The sequence below is a fragment of the Alligator sinensis genome, unplaced genomic scaffold, assembly GCF_000455745.1.
Source record: "Alligator sinensis unplaced genomic scaffold, ASM45574v1 scaffold866_2, whole genome shotgun sequence".
Taxonomy (NCBI): Eukaryota; Metazoa; Chordata; order Crocodylia; family Alligatoridae; genus Alligator; species Alligator sinensis.
The window spans coordinates 2,143,989-2,165,748 of NW_005841900.1; the positions used below are offsets into that span (position 1 = coordinate 2,143,989).

The 21,760-nt window shown below is 43.6% G+C and overlaps 1 protein-coding gene and 1 pseudogene across 1 annotated transcript in view; both read right to left on the reverse strand.

Moving 5' to 3' along the window:
• Positions 1-10,081: 10,081 nt before the first annotated feature.
• On the reverse strand, positions 10,082-10,468 carry LOC106721880 (annotated as a pseudogene).
• A 3,619-nt stretch (positions 10,469-14,087) lies between these two features.
• Positions 14,088-21,760, reverse strand: part of RNF144A (ring finger protein 144A) — a 94,414-nt gene continuing 86,741 nt past the window's right edge. The window contains exon 8 of the mRNA XM_006018410.3: positions 14,088-19,204. Coding sequence (XP_006018472.1) covers positions 19,073-19,204 — 132 coding nt within the window. The 3' untranslated portion in view covers positions 14,088-19,072. The remainder of the gene's footprint in view (positions 19,205-21,760) is intronic.

Below are 21,760 nucleotides of genomic sequence, written 5' to 3' on the forward strand. Positions count from 1 at the left end.
CCCAGGATCTTATAGCTGCACCTCCAGAAATGTAATATACCTCATCCAATGCACCAAATGCCCAGCTGGAAAATATGTAGGAGAGACCAAACAACAACTGCACACCAGAATGAACGCACACCGGAAATCTATCAAAGACAGAAATACCCAATTACCGGTGGGGGCACATTTCTCACAGGAGGGCCACTCTCTCTCCAATCTCTCAGTCCTGATCCTCAAGGGAAACTTACACAACACTTCCCAGAGACGAGCCTATGAGCTCCATTTCATCAACCTCCTGGATACTAGAGATGATGGACTAAACATAGACATTGGATTTTTGACACATTATAATCTGCCTGGCAACTGACTCCCCAGCCCAGCCCCTGGCTTCTTTACTTTTCATTCCATCCAGGAAGAGCACACACCGACTGCTGCAACTTCCTTAGCCTGACTAAGGGTTTTTGAACCCGAAAGCTTGCTTGATAACTATTCTCCAACTATTTGGGTTTGTCTAATAAAAGATATTAAATTCACGCAAGGAACCTTGTCTGCCTATGAGATAGAGAGGGCATTTGATAGTTATGAATGCTGCCTGGAGCTCTGCCTAGAATAATGCATCTAATTTACCACATCCCCACTCAGAGTGTTTTTTTTGCTGCACTAATCCCATGTGAGGGGCATGCACTAGGGAACGAAGCAACAGCATGAATTTGTGCCACTGATTTTTCCCTGTGGCAACCACACGCCCCTGCTTGTGGGGATGTGACCTCTTATGGCATGAGATGATGGAAGAGTTTCTCATTTTAATATTTTTTTTCTCTTAAAATAAATACTGTGTTGCTAGCCCTTTTTGCTTTGAGGAAAAGCCTGAAAGCATGAATCCTATTGGTTCAAAAATCAAGAAGGCAAAAATACAGTTCTGCAAAAACATTATTTTAAAAATCTTGTAAACCTTGTTCCATTCTTATGATGTTCTGGGGAGCCTAGCTCATTTGCTTCAAATGGTTGGGATTAACAATACTGGATTAAGCCAGTTCAAAATATACCAGAGTACTCCCTATGCTCTAATAAGAGCTTTAAATTTATTTTTAATGAAATATAAACAAACAAACCCCTTAGAGTGAGCACAGAACCTATATATTGCAACACATGCAACACTTGAATCTCAAGCAATCCACTGCTGAAGAGAAAATGAACACATTCTGAAATCAAACTGGGATTTTGTCAAGTAGCTATGGTGGGCAAGGCACTGTGTGCACGTGTCTGATGTACGTTTACCAAAACAAATGCTATACTTCCAACTCAGCCAAGAACAAGGAAATGCTTCAAGGACATCCTCAAGGTAAACATTTAAGAGTGTGTCACTGACACTACAAATTGGGAAAAACTAGCCAAGAACAGAACAAAGAGCCTGACCACCTCCTCCTGCTGTGGCTGTGATGATCTAGTTGGGGATGGTCTTGCTTTGAGCAGGAGGTTGGACTAGATGACCTCCTGAGGTCCCTTCCAATCCTAATTTTATATGATTCTATGACAGGGCTACAAGGCAACATCTTGTGAGAGAAGATACATCTTACTTTGAGGAAAACCATCTTGCCCTGGAGGCAGAAAAATGAAATAAATGGAAGAAAGGAAACACGAATGAGAAATCCACAGTTCAACCTTCCCTTTAGCCACTCCCTGTGGTGTCTGCCAGAGAGTCTGCGGCTCTAACACAGGGGAAGGCAACATACTGCCCATGGGCCAGATCCGACCTGCCAGGCACTTTCATCTAATCTGTGGGCACCCACCAACAAATTGTACCCCACCCAGCCCTTCTGCCCACAAGGGTGGGAGCAAGGTGCCCAAATCCCCCCCCCCCCCCCCCACAACATACCCTACTGCACCTTGTTCCCACCGTCCTGGTCAGAAGGGCCCAACCCAGCCAGCAGCAGCTTCTGGGCAGGGCTGCTGCAGCTACCCTGAGGGGGCCTGCTTGCTTTTCCTGCATCCTGCTTACTCTGGGCAGCAATTAGGGAAGCAGTAGGGGTAGGGGCGGGGGGGAGTTGCAGAGAGAGTGGGGCTGGGGCTAGTGGCAGTGCAGAGCCTGTGCCCAGGGGGGCAGCAGGAGTGTGGAGCTCAGCTTGACAGGGTGTGGGTGTGAGGGAGAGTGTGTGTGTGGGGGGGGGGTGTGCCATGCACCTGCAGCTCCTATACTCACACAGCACCTGGGGAAGCCCCATGTTGGAACTGACTGCCTTCCCCACCTCCTGCTGCACAGGTCCTGGGACTCTGCAGGGAAGCATGGGCCAAGAGTGGGGCTTCCTCCACTCCTGGCAAAGTCCTGGGACCTGAGCAACAGGGGGCAGTGTGGTAAGTGCAGATGTGCAGCATGGAGCCCCCTTGATAGAGGCAGGCTGAGCTGACTGAGCTCCTCACCCCCATGCACAGCTCTGTCTGAAGCCATGCACTGCTGTGCACCAGTACTTGCACAGGGAACAAGCATCCCAAGTGCCCCTGCCTGCTGCTGCTGGCAGTGGGGGTTTCTTGCCATGTGGGGGAGTGTGTGGGGGGTCCCACTGCTACCCACCCTCCCTCACACCCCACAAACCTCACACACCCACACCCTGCCCCCACAACCTCCTACATATACACCCCCAACATACTCTATGTCTTCCCACACACACAGCTACACTCCGTCACAACCCCCCCACACCCTACCATACACCCCCACCCCTCCCACACACCCCACCATACACATACCTCCACTCCCAACCACACCCCACACCTCCCACACACAATATTCAAGACTAAGACTTTATTTTTGAGTTATGATGCAATCCCCTCTATATACAGTATGCAAACACAAATCACGACAATTTTTTTTTGTAATAAAATTAAAGTATGTTATAGTAGGTGTTTGACTTTTTAGTGTATGATTTGTTTTTTTTCTGGTTCCAAGATGGCAACTGTCAAGGGGCAGGGCTACCCATGTGCCCCTTGACAGTTCATTGAAACTTGTTAAGTGGCTCTCCAGCTGAAATAATTGCCAGCCCCTGCTCTAGGATCAGCCTTAGCCTTCAATGGACTCATATACAACCCTTTACTTGACCCGTGGGAGTGATCATCCTTGACTATGAGGGATCACCACCACCGCTGATGGCAATGCAACCTCAATGTATTTTTAAGACCATCACCTGACCTAGATGCAATACAAAAATATTTCTAAGATGTTATATACTGTAATACTATCTGATTAATATGCATGTGAATAAAATCTCAAAAGTAAACTGTTCATAGAAACATTCAATGTGCTGTTCCTAGCAAAATCATATATTTTGTTTCATCCACTGGGTTTACTAAAGTTTAACAAGATTAGCTTGTCTTAATCATTTTCTGCTTTTTCATGCTTTTCCTTTTTAATCTTGGTTTGTCTTGAGTCATTTTACTTATTCTATGTCATAATTTCCATTGACAGTTTGCTGCATGCTCAAATTAGTGACCACAAGACTTATCCTCTGTGGGAAAAAAAATCCTTAGCAGCAAAGAATTCCATTGATCTCATTTTGGCAAAAATAAAATCACAAGGCTGGGATAAAACCAACATCTAATATAAGTAGAGGCCATCTTGTCTGGATTATGATTAATTTTGAATTCTTCCTGTTGCCATGACACCACGCCTGCAAAGAAGTCAGGAAGGGATTGTGTGTCATTCAAGAGCTTGGTGGGGTTTTGTTTTGTTGTGTTTAAAATGGCAAGAAAACTCCATTTTATTCAAACAAAAGAAAAGAATAACACTTTTTACATTTCCCCAGGAGATTATCAGTTTAACAGCAAGCCAGCGTGTGTGCATAAGCACAGAGTCTTGTTGGTCAAAATATTCCCCTCTCTGCATCTGTTTCTCCATGTGTAAAATAAAGTGAGTCATAGTTCCTACCTTTGTACACTACTGTGCCTTATATGCTGCTGCAGTCTGAGCCATAGACTGTTTCAGCAGTGACACTTACAGAGCACCTAGGCTGGGGGTGACAACTACTCTACATCACTGGGAGAACAGTGGGATGGGGGGATTGCTCAGTAAAGAGAGCAGCCCATTTTACGCAGCCTCTTCATCAGCAAAGTGAAAGGAGCCAGAGGTGCAATCCAACATCAGGTCTTCAATTTTTAGCTTCTCTTTATGAAGTTTAAAGAAACGAAGACCCTTTACATAAAGAAAAGAGGTTTGTACCCATGTCAGTCCCTCCCTTGCCTTGCAACGGGCTGTTCATCAATTGGCTCTATACTCTGACCCAGAAGCTTTTGCAGTTCCATCACATTCTGGGCCTGTAGCTTGTAAAGTCTTTTGGAAAGAAAAGCCCTAAGTCAAAGTATACTGGGGCACCCTTGGGTACTTTACTGGCAACTCTCACCTAATGACGAGGGATCCTAGCTTTCCCTGATAAAAAATCATAAATTTTCTGATTAAACCCTCCCCAAATCCATGATTAAATAAAAGGCCTCTCACCGCACCCCGCAGAGCCACCGCTGGGCCTGCTGGTAACCCTCACTCCCCCTTCCCCTCACAGCCCCTGGTCCTCCTACTGGTGCCCCTCACTCCCCCTCACAGCCCCCTGGCCCTGCTTGTTCCCCTCACTCCTCCCCCCTCAGAGCCCCCTGCCCCCCCAGCACTGCTGGAGGGGCCCCCCAGCTGCTAATGCTATGGGGCCAAGGACCTGGGATCAAAGCCCACTACCCCCAGCAGGAGGCGGTGGCTGCTGCAGTGGAGCAGAGCCCATCTTTTCACCTGCTACCTGCTTACTGCAGGCTTGGGCAAGGGTGGGACTGGCTCTCCCCGCTGTGCACACTCCTGGGGACCTGTGCCCCTCAGATCTGTGCATGGGGTGCAGGCGGGCATGGGCTGCCCACTGTGGGCTCAGGCTCCCGACCTGCTGGCCTCCCCTGGGGCCTCCACAGCCTGGTTGGTGCAATGTAGTACTGCAGGGCAAAGTGGGCTCGCACAGGAAAGCTGCCTGCCATTGCGAGCTCCATGCTGCCCTGGCGATGCGTGCACGGCAGCAGCAGGTGTGGCAGCCTGGGGTTTTGCCCCTCACTGCTGCCATGCGTGCAGGGCACACGTCTTTAGGGCAGCATGGAGCTTGCAGTAGCAGGCAGCTTTCCTGTGCGACCCGACTCCACTTTGCCCTGCAGCACCAGGTTGCATCCACTGGGCTACAAAGGTCCCAAGGGAGGGCAGCAGGATGGAAGCCCAAGCCCGTAGTGAGCAGCCTGTGCCCGTCCCCACCCTGTGAACAGATCTGGGGGCACAGGTCCCCCCTGCCCCTCAGGGAGTGTGCACAGCAGTGAGGAGCTGGCCCCACCCCCTGCAGCCCGCTCCTGCTCCCTGCTGAGGCGCTGAGGCTGTGCATTATGGCCCTGGATCCCAAGCCCCACACATCACCCAACTGGGCAGCAGCCCCAGCCCTCCCCAACTCCCTCCATCCATCTCCCTCTACCTCCTCCGCTTACCTGTGGGAGCTACTCTCCAGGCTGCCTGGCAGCCATGTGCAAAAGGGGAAAAAATCCTCTGGCAAAGGGGAAAAATCCATGGTTTTCTCCATTTTCCCATGGGAAAACCCGGATCCCTGCTAATGACTGTGAGTGATAATGATTGTTGTTTATATTGAGACAACAATGACAGCAGTTCCATTTGCAAGGCTATCAGTGCAGTATATAGGTGCTTTGTCTGGGTTAGAATTGCAGTGAAAGCTACTCTGGGAAAGAGAAAGCCAGTTCTCAAATCATTCCACCTATAAACCAGGACATTGCACTGTGATCACTTGCAGCTCCTATGTGAGTTCTATACTTAGGAGGAGATTAAAAGGTCCAGCCAAAAGGCTTCAAAGCTGGATCACAGTGGAGCTTAGCCAGGAATTAGGTACCTACCTGCTCATCCCAGGATGGTCCTGTGCATTTGCAGAAGCCTAGCTTTAGCTCTGAATGTAGGTGGACAGGAAGTTTTGCAGCCCCTGAATTGGGGGCTTTTTGTGTCTGTTTTGGACCTAGGCACCTAAAATTTGCATTCTGTGCATTTTCCAGGAGCTTTTGTTTGGACCATTAGACCTTTCTGAGCTTCCTTTGTGTTGCAAAAGAGCTTACATAGAAGGAAGCGAAAGAGAGATTAATGGCCAGATCGCATGATAGGAAGGAGGCCTTGAACTAACTCCTTCAGGTGTGAAATGCAGGAATCTGGGAGAGAAAAAAATGGATTCAGTGTGATGCAAACTTGTCTGTTTTATAGAGGCAGTGGCCAAGGAACCTCTCTCTTGGAAAAGGGTAGGATGTCTTTACTGGACCATACTGCAAAAGACAGTTGCCTGTATGCAGTGTGGTGCCACTGCTTTTCAAGAAAACAGGACATAAGTACACTCTATGAAACTCTAAGAATATAACTGGCTTTGTGTCATCCATTTCTGCTCCAAATAAACATCTGACCTGCATGCCTCAAATCTACTTACTTTGATCAGAAGTGCCAGCAGCTCTGCCTGTTTGGCTCTGCATTGGCCCTTCATTTTAACCTCCAGACTTCCATTCTGACAAAGCCTCCTCCCTTCCCTGAAGACTCCTAAGCCATGGGGAGAAAGGGAACTGGTGGCAGGGAGTGGTTTACTTCACTGCCACAGCAGGGAGGACAAAGATTTCCAGAATGAAGTGATGATGCTAAACATTGAATCTCGAATGATGTATCTTGACCATTCCCTTCCTTAGTTGTGTCCCTTCATTGCCCTTGCCTAAGCTGCCCACTCTCCTCTTACCTGTTTCTGATCAGGTCAAATAGTGGAAATCTTCAGCATCTTCTGAAAGCGACTCTTCCTAAAACAGCAGCTATCCCAATGTCCTAAAGATCATCTCTCAGGCAATGGGAAGAGGAAGCATTACCCACTATGCTGCAAGTGAGTGAAGCTAAAGTAGGCACATGTGCTATCCTGTACCATCTGAGCGTAGCCAGTTCTGAAGGAAATGGAAGAACAGCAGTCACTTGATCTGATGGATATACAAGCAAGGTGGTAGTAAGAAGGTAAACAAGCCTAGACCACCCCAAATCCATAACAACACAACTTCCAATGCACACTTGAGAGGATGGAACAAAGGGATGTGGAAGATGAGGAAGAAGGATTTCTTGGCCAAGGGAAGCTTGATTTGCATCTCACAAGTGTCCCAAACAGGTTCTGTCTAATTAAATTTAGAGGCTACCCCACTACTAAGGAGACCATCGAAAGTTGCCTGTTCTCAGGTGATGTGGAAAGGAACATTGTAGGAATGGCTAATGCACCTTTAAGAAAAAGTTCAGACTTGATTTTGGCATTGGTAAGGTTGTGATACACAATCCTCAGGCCTCAAAAAATATGCAAGGAACTAATTTATTTTGTGTATTCCTTTGCCTGTCCCACTGAGGTACACTTTTCTGGCTCAGTCATAACCAAAGAGATAACTGGCGAGATCAGCACTCTGAGTGGTGACAGCACATAGTGTGGGGGCACTGGCTGGAGTTTTGCTGCTGAAAGGGGAGATGTCACTTCCTTTTTTTGCCACTGATGTGTGTCAAGCACCTATTTAAACACCAATTCTTGGTGCTGCTCCTGGTTCTCTGCCCTCCCTGGTACCCAAGTCAGAGGCACTGAAGGGAAGGTGTAGGATGCGGGTGGGAGGATGGGGAAATGGGAGTGTGAGACATTCGCTTAGGTACATTTTGGCACAACTGCCCCTCTTATCTTAGGCAGCAACCTGGACTTGTGCCCTACTCACCTACTCATTGTGATGCTACTGGTTATGGCATCTCTCAGTTCAGTAATATCTAAAGGACTGAATGGCATTAACCAATGCATGACCTGTTCAGTATCTCCAGTTCTGGCTACCTCAGAGCTCTTTGAGAAGGCTGTCTTAAATTTAAAAAGGACTACTTATCTGCATGTTTTTCTGCTGTTAATAACATCAGCTTCTTTCTGCATACATCAGGCTCTCTGGAAAGTGAAATGTATAGTGTTTTTGCCTTTCTGAAAAGGTCAGCATGTTCTCCACAGTCAGAACCATAATGGAACATGTCAGTCTGAAATTAGAAGAGGTCCGGTGTAAGTTTGCAACGTCCAATATGACATTAGTACCGTTGGAGTGTTGTAGCTATGACATATGCGAAAAAAGGGTTTTTTTAATATGTCTAACATCTCTCTCAAATATGCAGTTGATCAGTCCAATAAAAGTTATTACCAACCCACTCCCCATTTCCATCAAAACATTGTTAGAGTTCATACAACATTACAATTAACTCTATGTGCCTCACAACTTCAGCTTTAAGAGTGCAAGATATAAATCTGATTTGTTCACACATTTTTATATTAAATGTCGACAAAGCAGACAATTCAATATAGTTTAATATAGTTCAATATGTGTTCACAGACTGCACCCTGCTGGCTTATAACAGCATCAACTGAAATGAAGACTTAAAAGTTTTGAGCTTTTAAAAATGTGTATAAGAAAAATTATGGCTGGATTTTCTAACTCAAGTATTTACTTGAGAATAGCTAAGCATAGGAGCTGTGCTGCACTTTAAAAATGAAAACACTAGCACTAACAATTACTGAAGCATATAAAACATATTGCTGAATTATGGCCTTCTGCCCTGACAATTTTAAGCTGGAATTCTGCAAAGTCTTTTGTGTTTCTTTTGCGGGCAATCCCACAAAATGACAGGGTCATTTTAAAAGTATAATAAGACCTTGGGCTTTTTAGGCAGCACAAGCATTTCTGCCACCCACAAAAACCCAAATCATAATCCCAAGGGAGTGAAGAAAAAAATAAATTGTTCTGTTTGTAATCAGTTTCAAGAATAAAACCCAGCAGGGTAGATCGCTGGACAGCTTGTGCCTACAGAGTTTAATTTAGACTGGTTTGAGAAATGAAGGCATGCATAGTCTCCTGGATAGGATGGATGATGCTTTCGCCTTCATTAGGTTTTTCACTTGCATATGCTTGTTGAAATCAGTCTATGTTCTGTCACACAAAGCAAGTTCCAAGAGCTGAGGCAAATTGCTCTCAAAGAAAACCCTGTCAGATAAACACAGCTCTGTTTCTGAGAGACTGCAATGGGTATCCTGAGTAGCTACGCCACTCTGGAACACGCTCCAAACCTGGAAGAGATGCGGTAAATCCAAGGTAGAAACATACTTCTGCCCTTGTTGTCAAGCATGTTGGAGATAAGGATCTCAAGAGCAGTGGGGGTTACCACTAGCATGACTTCGCCACTTGTTTTCCAGGTTGGTGTGCACAGAACAGCAGAACTGAATAGATGGGGAAAACTTAAGAGCTGTGTTCCAGAAGCACCAGAGAAGTAGTGTAGACATATTTAAAGAACCATACAGATCATCTTTGCCAACCTCAATACCAATTCAAAGGTTGCCAAAATCCTTGGAAGAACCTATCAATTTGAATGGTCCCTGGGCATTTCTAAAATTCTGAAGTCTCTGGGAATATCCACAGGTGCAATTAATTTGCAGCAATAAACTCTGGTGCATATTGCATTGGAGTTTATTGCTCCCTAGCACACCTTTTGAATATGCACCTGTGACTGCAACACGTTGAGATGAGTCAAAGCAGCCCTGGCTGGCAGGGGACTCAGGGGGCTGAATAGCAAATGTAGTTTCATACTGTTCCTCTTGTGGTCACGCTACATAAAAATGTATCTCTGTCCTATACATATATTAGAAAATGAACTACTGAAAAGTCTTTTTTTTAATTGTTAACAACTATTTGTGCCAGAATTCAAATGAGTTTGATTTGTTTCATTAACAAATTCTGTGCATGTGGCATACATATATTGATTTTATATAACAGTCATTAGAAATGCCCACACAAAGATGGAGCTAATCTGGAAACCATGTATAGTAGGACAGCGGTTTGGCTCCAATTTGTATAACCAACTTCTATGCTAACGTCTGAGCGCTCTGGAAATGTCACCTTTGAGAAAGTGCCATAAAGCTCTGGTTATATCCAGTTCACTCTCCTTCACACCATCCACACTCTGCCACTTTGACACCAGGCTTTTGTGTTATTGAACCTTTCCAAATCTAGGTCTGAATCTGCACAGATCTCAATTGCCCTTGGCTTTGTGGCACTAGTTTTCTTAGACAGCAGCCCCACCTGGATATTAGGTAGGACCCCACCCTGAGCAATGGTGACTCCCCCCAGCAGCTTCTCATTGTTACAGACTGTCAGCGGCGGGGAAATGATGAGAATTTCTTGTTCTCCCAAGAAGTATTCCCAGCCAATTCCAGGATTTCAGCCACCAGGTATTTCATCACTGCAGCCAAATAGACTGGTGCCCCAGCTCCCACTCGCTCAGCATAATTGCCTTTGTGAAGCAGACCGTGCACACAGCCTAGAAGAAACTACAGCCTGCCCAGGAAGACCTAGACTTGGCCTTAGCCTGGACCTTGCCCCCCTGCTTGCCATAGCCAGACATGTTTTTGCTCTTAAGTGATGCCACGCCTCTGCAGAAAGAAAAGCTCAGTTTTGGCCTGACCCAGTGGGAACATCTGCACATGCTATTAAAGTGATGGAATACAGTCCAGCACAGTTCACACGGGAGTTAAATGCGCCTGGGCACAGTGTCTGCATGTATGACCAGGGCAGCAGCACTTTGAGCAAGGGTGAAGCAGCCCCAGACTGACAGCAGGCTCGGGCAGTCAGCCCCAGGCTCTGGGTGGCAGTGGCAGGCAGCAGAGGGGTTGGCTGGGGTACAAGGGTACTATAGTGGAGGGCTAAGTGACAGGCAGCCCCTGCACTTTAGCACCTTGTGGCAGAGCACCCCTGGTGTTTAGGAGGTAAAGGCAAGACCGTATGGGGATGGTTAGGAGACTCTTGGTCTTGGGTATGACCTAAAACTGCACCCTGCCGGCAATGGGTGGCCTGGTGGGGCTGTTCACGGTGGAACAGCCCCCCAGAAATGCCAGGCCAGTTATCACCCCGGTGGAAGGCGAGTAAAGGCATCTAAACCCCAGCCCCCACCTTCAGGTGGGTCATTTAACATTGGAGGTAGTTGGGGGCTAGGCACGGCTGCGGCTACCTGAGCCTGTGTGGATGCAAGACCCCGCAGAGTGGAGACGGGCCCAGGCATGGCTGCAGCCACCTGAGCCTGCAGGGTGTGTTTGGCCCCAGGCACCAGTGCAGGGGGTGGACGGAGTACGTGCCTCAGCAGAGGAGTAGAGCGGGGAGCAGTGGGGCACCTCGCGGCCTGCACCAGAGTGGAAGTTAGGAGGCCTGGAGAGCCTAGTAAGGGGTATGGAGCCTAGTGAAGAGGCAAGGAGCCCCGACTGTGTGTGTGCGGGGCAAGGAGCCCAGTACGAATGGGGGACACGAAGCCCAGTGAGAAGCCGGAGTTAGAGGCCAGGATATGGTTACAACATGCGACTGCCGAGGGGGAGTGTAGCGCGGCCCTGCGAACAGGGGGCCTGAGATGAGGCCCTGTGAGGAAGGGGCACAAAAGGAACCCAGTGAGCCGGGAGGCTTGAAGGTAGGCTCTGCTAACACGGGGGCCAGATTAGGTCCAGGTAAGCCTTCGGGTGCCTGAGGCCGCAGGCCGACTGGGTGGGGTGGCTGAGGAAGTGCCGGAAGTGAACAACAGGGTGAGTCAGGAGCCCCGATTCAGGGCAGCTGGGTGAATGACCCGGTGAGGGACTAGAGGCAGAGTCACTCCAGTGTACTGCTAACCACCCAGCGCTCGCTTGGACGAGGGTTGCGGGAGAGGCCCGAGAGGCTGCAGGGAAAGAAGCCCCAGGACCCTCCGCATGAGAGCAGGGTGAGTGTGGCCCCAGGAAAAGGAGGGGCGGCATAAGAGTGGCCTCGCAAAGGGGCAGTATGAGCAAGACCGTGAGAGAGGTGGTGGAGTGAGAGAGGCCTCAATGAGAGGGAGGCGGTACGAGTCTGGCCTGTGATAGGGCAGAAAGCGAGAGGCCTAACACTGGGAGGAGTTGAGCCCAGCCTCAGGCCGGGGCAGAGCTCAGCTGTTAGGAGCATCTGCAAGGCTCACGATGCAGTATAGAGGTGGCTGGAGCTGCATACATAAGCCCAGGAGAACAGGGCGTACGAAGGGCAGCCTCCTGCTTAATTAAGACCTTAATTTTTGAACAAAGTGTGGCAGGAGAGAAAGGCAGGCGGCGTGCCCAGAGGCAGGTGGGAGACTAGCATTGTGGCTAGTCAGGGAGTTCCCACTTTGCCACACCTTCATGATGTAGCCAATCCCTGTCTACACATGTGTGTTGCAGCACACTTAATGACTCTGCCATAAAGACAGTACTGTCCCTGATGGTTAATTAATTTATTGCACCCTAATACCAGTGCACATGTGAGCAGTGATGCTTTACTGTGGAGCTAATTAGTCAACTGCAGTAAAGTATACATGTAGATTGATGCACCCAGTAAATGGCAGTTTTTATATTTATTTTTTTTGAGCTGAAGATGGAGTAATTATTTTTAAATGTCCTCAAACTGGGGTCTGAGTAATGAAATACAGCCTTTCACCTCTACTCACAATTTTTAATCCAACCCAGACTAGAAGTGATAAAGTCTTTCTATCCTCGAACATCTATTGTAATGGCCTATGGAAAATGAGACGATCAGCCGCAGTGCAATTGCAAATGCCCTCATCACAAAAGCTGCTCTGCATAACTAGCATCTGTTGCAGCTTTGGAAGGAAAGTCAAGGACAAAGTAGGCTTGGAAAGCAGTGCTTTCCTTATCTACTTTGCATGCAACAAATTTAACTTGTGGACTCTGAGGTTTGCCACTTCACATGCTGTCTTCATGATGCAATGAATATTTGGACTGCAGAGTCACAGAACAGGAATGTGATCACGGACCTGGAAGCAGAGCTCACAAAGCATTTGGAAAGCAGAGTAAACAGATCTCTGCCTAGGAAATAAGAGGAAATGCTCAGGAGACTGAATGCTAGATTGCACAGTGCAAGCTGCTGCTATGAAAATGTAAACCTCTTCACCAAACAACAGCAAAGCAAACCCTGATCATGAACCATATTCTGCTGGAGCAGGGTGGAATTATTAGAGAACAGAGATTGCTTCCCTTGTGAGTGGGTGTGAATAATACCTGCTAGAAAATCACTTTAGGAAGCCATGTAGTGTTGAAAAAAACATTTTCTGCATGGTTATTTAATTGAAGTATCTAAGCTGGTAGGCAGAAAGGTGACTACGTTCCACTAAGTCATGATGAAAAAGGAGTAATTCAGAGGCAGCCATTCTATGGACTTGCGTTTTCGAAGTGTACATGCAGTGGTGTTTCAGGTTTGTGTTCAAAACAAGAGATAACTGCAGGGCTTATGCACACTGCAGTGACTGCATACAGGTTTTTAAAAAGAATTAGACAGTGGTGTTTCAAGGAGCACAAAACAAATCTTGTTTTGAGAGAAGTGAGAAAAGAAACCTATGAGGAAGCAGGGAAAACAATTTCTCCTGACTTCAGCCTAACAAGACAGGCAAAACAAACAGCACTACTGCAGGGAAATCTTGGTTTGGGCTACTGAGGCAAATCCCTGCTCTTATAAAGAGTTAGGTGTGGTCTGTGGTATTTGGGCATGGCAGAAGATGACACCAAAGTCCCAAAAAGCTCTTCTAACCTCCTTCCTCACCCTCTCTTTCTGCTTCCACAGACTCAAGACAGGCAAAACAAGACTAACCTGTCAGAAGCTCAAGCCACCCCTTGCAGAAAAATGACAGACAGAGCTAACCTTGACAGGACTTAAACCTGTGGTACTTTGGGATACTGAAGTATTCTAATTGACGTTTCGAGCAGCAGGCTAACTCATTTTGGGCATGTGCCAACAGACTTCTGTGGGTGTTAGAACGGACCCCTTCTGTGTGCTTTCATGTTTCCTTGCATTCAAGGAAGGAGCTGAAGATAGGTATAAAACAAACTATTTTAACAGTGTTTTTTTTAAAGGGGGTATAATTAATCACAGGAGACGCATTCATTTAAAATATCTATTGAAGTTACAAATTAAACTCTTCAATATGATTCAAAGTACAAAACACAACATTAAAAGGCATTCGACAGTTCTTTTATACATCACAGTGTTAGTGGCACAAAATGTACTTACATTTCAAATACATAAACAAAAACTTATTTTTACAATGCTCAAATACATCATTTATACATATGCATGACTCTTTCATGCTTATCTCTATACAAGGTTAAAATACATCCATGGTAAAATGATCAAGAAAGGTTCTGCTATGTAGCACGTGTCGGTACCTAACGTTCCTGGAATTCTATACGAGAGACACAAATCAAAGCCATAATGAAGACCACGGGGTTTTAAAACCCCAAACAGCATGCTTTACTTAGTTTAAGTGCATTAGCAATTAAGCATTAATGCAGGCTTTACTTGATATTGTTAATGTCATTATCTGCAGCCACCTCCATTTTCATTAGAATTTTAAATGCTATATAGGAAATGTATGAACTTTGGTTTTTAAACGCAAACCTGCATAAAGCTTTGTGCATGCTGTACCTTACAAGATGAAAAATGCTTTTATTAAATATCTCCTTTATAGTAAGGGGAGAATATAAGAAATACATAAATATCACTTTTGAAGTCCACAACATTTTAAGTCCAAATATCCTGTTTTGCTCTATGAATATGTTTTACCCAACTCTTCCCATAAACACATAATACTTTATCTTAGTATTAAATATTTTCTTCAAGTCAGGTCATCAATTCTACATTAAGAACTGGGACACTCAGTTCTTACTTGTTATCTTTCATGATTTGAAGATAAATATTCTATGAAAGGTTATAGGGTCTGGTATTTAAAAAACTGCTCTCTGTAGACTATGGCAGGAAGTTTCAGGGTGAAAGTAGTGAGACAATGATTGAACTATTAACATAAAACTATAATAGTAAGTACTGACATAGCATCTTCCATCAGAGGACCTCAGAGAGCTTTCCAAACAATTAATTAAGCCTCACAACACCCCTGTGAGGTAGGTAAGCATTGTTCCACCCGTTTTAAAGATGACTAAAGTGAGACAACCAGTGGAGCAGTGACTTGTTGAACGTCACAGAGGCTGCTGACAGACGCGAAAACAAACACAACAGAACCCGCCCCCCAAAAAACACTTTACCAGAAGCAGCAGAGCGTTAGTTTGACTCAGCTCCCCAGAGGCTGTATAGATCAGGAGCTTCAGCAGGGCTTTTCGGTGCTTTTATCTAAAGCCGATTTAATAGCCAATTGAAATCAGCTTAAAGTTCTGGTTTATTTTTTTTTCCACATCTGTAAGCAGCCATAATGAAGGCCCAGTGTCATTCCCACTGCACTGAAGAGGAGTTTTCCCCAATTCCTGCAGTGAGGGCAGGCATGAATCCATATCAGTGGCAGAGCTGGAAGAAAGCAGCCAACAGAAAACTGCCCCCGGAGATGCAACTCCATTCTCAGTCCCCTGCTCTCACCACTAGACAAGACACTGCTCCTTCCCAGCAGAATATTCAACTCACATATTGTAATAATCTCCTTTAAAAGAGCATTTAAGGCAATGCAAATGAAGCAAACTGTAGAATAGACATAAAATACAACAAAAACCATGCATTGAATCTCCATTGTCTTTAAACTGTCATCTGAAAACCCATAAACAGTTTCCTCAAAAATACAACATAAGCACATGAGCACATTTACTCTTCCATAAATGTGGGACTTAACATCAGAGTTTAAAGCAATACATATTTTATTTACAATCTGATTCAGGGTAGTAAATGCCAGACTGTCAACATAAGCTGTCACAGAGAGACTACCAGAGCTATCACTCTTTTGAAACAAAACTGCAATGCTAAAATTAATACAAACTAAAAAAAAGTAGGATGCAAGATATTTGCAGAGTGGCTCCCAATGCCCAGAAGAGAAATCAAATGACACCATGTAAATGGAGCCGGAAATACGATGTAGGCCTCTAACATGGGTATAACGACTAAAATGCATTCTCAGTGCTAATGGTGATTATCAACTATAAACTATTTTTTTTAAAGTGTTGTAATTTATAACCCCTCACTTTAAAAATTTTGAAATGCATTAATTGTTTCCCTGGGGACTTAAATTCTCAATTCCCTGGGTATTTTGTATTCCCAGGTCACAGTGCCGCAACTCTGTTCTATAAAGGCTACTTCTTAGAAAAATCAGAATGGAAATAATTGTTGTACTACAATATCCCAGACACTACAGTGATTGGCCACAATCTGTCTTCTGGAATTGTTAACCAGAATCACTTATAATTTAAAAAGAAATCTGTGTGCAACCTAGCGCTCACCATGTAGGAAACCCTTTTCAGCTCTTTAGGCACAGTTAGATGTCTGACCTGCAACTCCTCTTTCTGCAATCTGATCTGCACAGGGCAGGTCCATGGTTTAAGCTCTCACACAACATCAACTTGCTTCAAGTCTGGCAAAACTGAGCTATTCATGTACAGGTACCCATTAATTCTACACCATAAGTGCTGATTCAGGTTGATCCTGGTCTGGGGAAGGCATGGGGTACTACAACTGCTCAAGTCCCCACCCAGACCAGTCAGGAAGGGGACTGAAGAAGCCCAACTCACTCACTTTCCAGACTGGGGATCCTGATGTCATGATAAACTGATATAATAATTTTAGTGAATGTGCTTGCAGTTTCTATGAGGAGAGTGGTGACTCTCTCGGTAGAAACTTAATGCCTATACATGGCCTTAAGCAACATCCCAAAACAGGATAGTTTCCTTCCAAGGTCTTACTATGCCCATTAGTTTTGAAGGCAATTTATGACATGGACACATAGGAATAACTGCATCCAGTGCAACGCTTTCTGCTCACTACTGAGCAGGATCTCCATCCCAGTGAGGAGCTCATGTGGCATCCAAATCCCTCATGTGAACATTGAGAAAATAAGTAAATGGAAAGTTGTTTTAATATTGGTGAAACTATTATGAAAAGTGGGATAAAAGAATAATGCCACCACTAGAGCTCTGAATTATACATTTTGTGCAAACCTAATGATATTATATATACATTATACATTAGATTGTAACAAGATTTCCTCTTCCTCCCTCTTAATAAGGTTGAATTTACTAAGATTAAAAAAATCTCTGGAAAGCATTTTTCACTTGCTTTGTTTGATTTTGGACGTAAAGTATTTTAAAGTCAATATTTTGACCTCGGGTTAAGGGAAAGATGCTCAGAAGTGCCTAAATGACTTTGAGCTTTAATCTCATTGAAAGTCAATGGGTCTCTGAAATTCTTTCCTATAACTGAATTGCAGAGTAAATACAAGGAATGGAAAAAAAGAAATAACTTTTTAATGAGTTTGAGTCAGGAAAATATCTTTTCAACCTGCTGTAGTTACCCAACTGCTGCTATGTTTAAGGACCCTGACCACACAATCTCTTAAGTGGAAAGTCTTATTGACTTGGATATACATGCACCTCTTGACTGCCTAAAGATATAAAAGGACTAGGATAGGGGGCTGCTGTGCTTGAAGCCAAGCTCGATTAAAGCAGCCCTCTGCTACAAAAACATTGCTTAACCCTGGACTAGGAAATAAAGGTAGCTTAACTCTGACTTGCCTTCTGTATACAGTTCTACTTGTTATCCTCTTGAATACAGAGCTAATGAGAGGGGGAATGCCTGGGTCAGAGTACATTTTTGCTAAATTCATGTAGGTTGTGGGGGAAGGGGGTGGGGAAGGTTTCTTCCTACAGTTTTGCACAAATTAGTACTGGAGTGGAATGTTTGTGATCAGCAATATGTTGACTAGGACATGTTTCTACGCTGGAAAAGTTACAGCACTAAATTACAACAAAATAGCAAAAATACCACATTGGAATAACACACATTAATTATAAAAGAGAGAACCGTTTTGTGACAGTATCATCAGCAATATCATACACCATATGACATCAATTCTGAAAAATGGGTCAAATGCTTAAACACTGAGAAGAACTTCCACAAATATCCCAGGCTTTTTTTTTTTTTTTTAAATCATCAACTATAAGATTAACCCTGAAGTTTAATATTTTTCACACTATCAAGAAAGGAATCACTACTAAGTCAAGAGTCTGCTGAAAAGTAAAATTAGTCTCAAAATTTATTTGTTTTGCTACTTGCTTTTAAAGACAGAAGCAAACCATCTTGAACTTCCAAAATATCCAATAACACAGCTATTTACACATTTGGTTTAAGATATAATTTTCTCTCTCTCTCTCTATATATATAAAAGGTTAAGATACCCGGATTAGACGTTATGTAGCCCTATAAGTATAGCAGATCCTTAAATAATAGCAAAAAATTAACAATTCAGAAAAAGACTAGTGGTCCAATGGTAATCAATACCACCTATGCATTTTTAAAAGAACTTTGATTAAGTAACAGGTTTGTGTCACCACTAAACTTCGCAGCTTTCATAAATTCATTTTTAAAATGTAATTTTTGATCAAAGTAGTATCATAAGACTTCCCAAAACTAGCGGAAGGCAGCAATTCCAATCCCTGCCCCACCCCCACCCCGAAATTCAAAAAGGCATATGATGGCCTACATGCACCTTATTGATTTCATTACCCTTGGAAAAATATACACCGGCACAGGATTTTGCAATGGCAATATTCATAAAAACATGGTCATAACAAACATGTCAAATTAACTGCCCAATTTAAATGATAGGCAACGTAAATACACGTAGAAATAAGACACCGTTTAAAAGCATATGGATATGTGAAAATTTGCATGGAAAATTGAGGTTCTTTTGCTGATGTAACTTAGCACAATTCCTAGTCCTACATGGTAACTTGCTGGGGTAACAAGAAACCAGTATCTCCATCTCTTAATTTCAGATATCTATCTTGGACGTTGACATCCCCTAAACATCCAACTTGCCTTCTATTTTCCTCCTCAACTATTATGAATTGGTCTATTAAACTGTAGTAACAACTGTTCCTGGAGTTGCCGACTCCATGTGTCACTCAAAAGCAGGATGGGGCAAGAAAGGCTACAGCAACATAGAGTGCAATAGGGAAACAAAAAAAATGTGCTGCCATGAGTCCCATTTTCTCTTGATCTAAGTAGGTAGTGGATCATCATCTCCTTTATTACACTTGCACTTGCAGCAAAGAACAAATGGGGTAGCAAGTAAAAGGAAAGGCGAGGCCACCAACAGAAGTAGACCAAATCCTGCAAAGATTCCCACCACCTGAAAAACACAACAGAAATATCTGGGGTCAGTAGTGTATTTATTATACAAGAGTTCAAATTTTGCCCTAACACAAAGCCAATGTACTAGGGCAGAAAACATGACCTCAGTAAATTCAATGGCTAAACTGCCACTGACTTCAATGGGGCCAGGATTTCTCCCTAACTGTACCACCAACAATATTTGGGTGACTAATGAAATATAACAATAGTTAGAAAAAACAATTGCTCGTTGTCAAATGGGAAGACAGGAACAAGTTTGAATCTTGAGAAAGTACCTTTGAGATTGCAATGATCTTTTTCCATTGGTTCAGTCAGAATTTACGCTATGGGCCAAATCTTATGGCACCTAGTCACCTACATCCACTGAGGTGCTCAAGTGCACTTCTATTCCACATTAAGTCCTTGAAAAATGAATTAACACATCTCCTTTTGTAACACACCGTCATCCTACCTTTAAGACTGAATCACAAAAGAGCAGCAAGGAGGAAGATGATGACCCACCCACCTTTTGTATTAATTTTTTTTCAAAAATTTGAGTAGGGTGGAACAGGATGACACTTAAGTGGACATAGGCACCTATGTGCCAAACAGATGAAATCAATTTATGTGGATGCTTCCTTGCAGTGAATGGTTTTGTTACGTTTCTTATATGGAATAAAGCCACCCTTATGCAGTACAGTTGGATAGTTACATTTTTCTTCTATCCAGGTAAAATATTAATATTAAACTTTCGGTATCCCTGATGTCTAGGTCTGAAGGATTCTGATGTTGAGGTCTTGTGTATTTATATTAAAAGTCACACAGGTTCTTACAAGAATCTCAAAACTGCATTTCTTTCAAAGAGCAATATTTAATCTAAATAATGGTGAGCTTCTTGTGTACAGTACATTCTTTTATTAAATCATAAATTGATGACTGACATTTCAATACTGATGAGTGTTGTTTGCAAGAGATAACCATGCAAAGTTGTAAAATCTTTTCACAAGCTCTTCATATAGCTGAAATTGCTAAGTGCTACCTATGCTAGAAGAACACAATTTAGATGCTTTATATTGTCAGTTTTATTGAGATAATTGAAGTGACTTCCCAGTCAGCTGATAGATGACAACTCATAGATGCTGTTATGGGACTCCATATTATGCATTTGGCTAGCAGTTGCCTAGTGAATCCGATATCTTACCTCTTTCTATCTGGTTTCTGAACAGGAGGACTGTTTTCTATCTTTTTCTGTTCCTCCTTTCAACTAGTCTGCTCCCTAAGCAGCTGCTAGAGTACACAAAGCGTTCTTCCCACAATTGTCTTGCCTTTCTACTTTCAGGTTGCCGCAATGTGGTGAGTTACTTTTTCCACCCTGTTGACAACTACCTTCTCAATGAACAGTTCTGACTACCTTTACTGATGCATCTCAGAGTTTTCTCAAACTCCAGAGTGAAAAGAACCTGTTGCTTGTCACTTGTACTGCTACTATTGAAAAAGCTTGGGGCAGCAATGAAAACGGTAGGCTTGCCACACTATAGAAAAATCTATGAGCACTAGAAATACTGCATTTCTTGCTACCCAGTTCACATTTGGAAAGTTATCATTATTTTTGCCTTAGGCAAATGAGAGGGTAGATTCTGCAAACCCTACTTGCAAATTATACAACCAAGAACTATTATTCAAAGAAGTAATTCTGTGAATTTTGAATTATGATTGCAGGAGTAGAATTATAATTTATTCATGAACAATTCATGAACAGAGAGGTGAGATTTAAATACATTATCTATAGTGGATGCTTCTCCCAGCTCTCAGATATGCTAGTTCAATTAGCGTGCAAATATTTTATTTGCCCTGCTCTGGAAGATATACTTTAACTTTTTTAATGGATTATTTGATACTTTTTCAAGCACGGACAGTTTATCTTCTTGACTACTGCATATTTTTTCCATTATTTTGTTATCCAGCTTTTTTTCTTTTTATTTCCAGAGTTGAAAACCAGCATTCAGCTCAACAGCAGGTGGCACTGTTGAACAAAATAAATTTTGAAGAGTAAAGAACTCCCTACTTTATTATGTAACATTGGGCTAGGATTATTTATTTATTTTTTAAAACGTTGCTTTTGGCTCCCCTAACCCTTATACATTTTATGTTCTGCCAAAAGGCAATTACTTTTTAAATGCACATTGTATGCACATTTACAACTGATCCGAAAGATGGAAATGGTTTGATAGGATGGATAGTTTAATGATGGATTGAGGCACTAAAAATTACTGGATACATCTACTGGCACCCATGCTAAAAATGAAGCTTAGATTTCCCCTGTGCTTCTTCTATGTGCTATTAAGCTACAGTTTCCTGTTCCGTTCTTTGAAGACGGTGCATACACACTCAGCCAAGTGCAGTAGGCTTTTAGTATGGGATGCCACCAGTTGAGCAGAGTAGCCAAGGGTGAAGCTAGCAGTCCACTGGACTGACAATCAGTAGTATTTGCAAGAAACAGGAGAACAGCTTATACTTTACTTTCAGTCCAGATGTGCCATCAATGAATTTATCCTGGAGATTTAATATTAGTTCA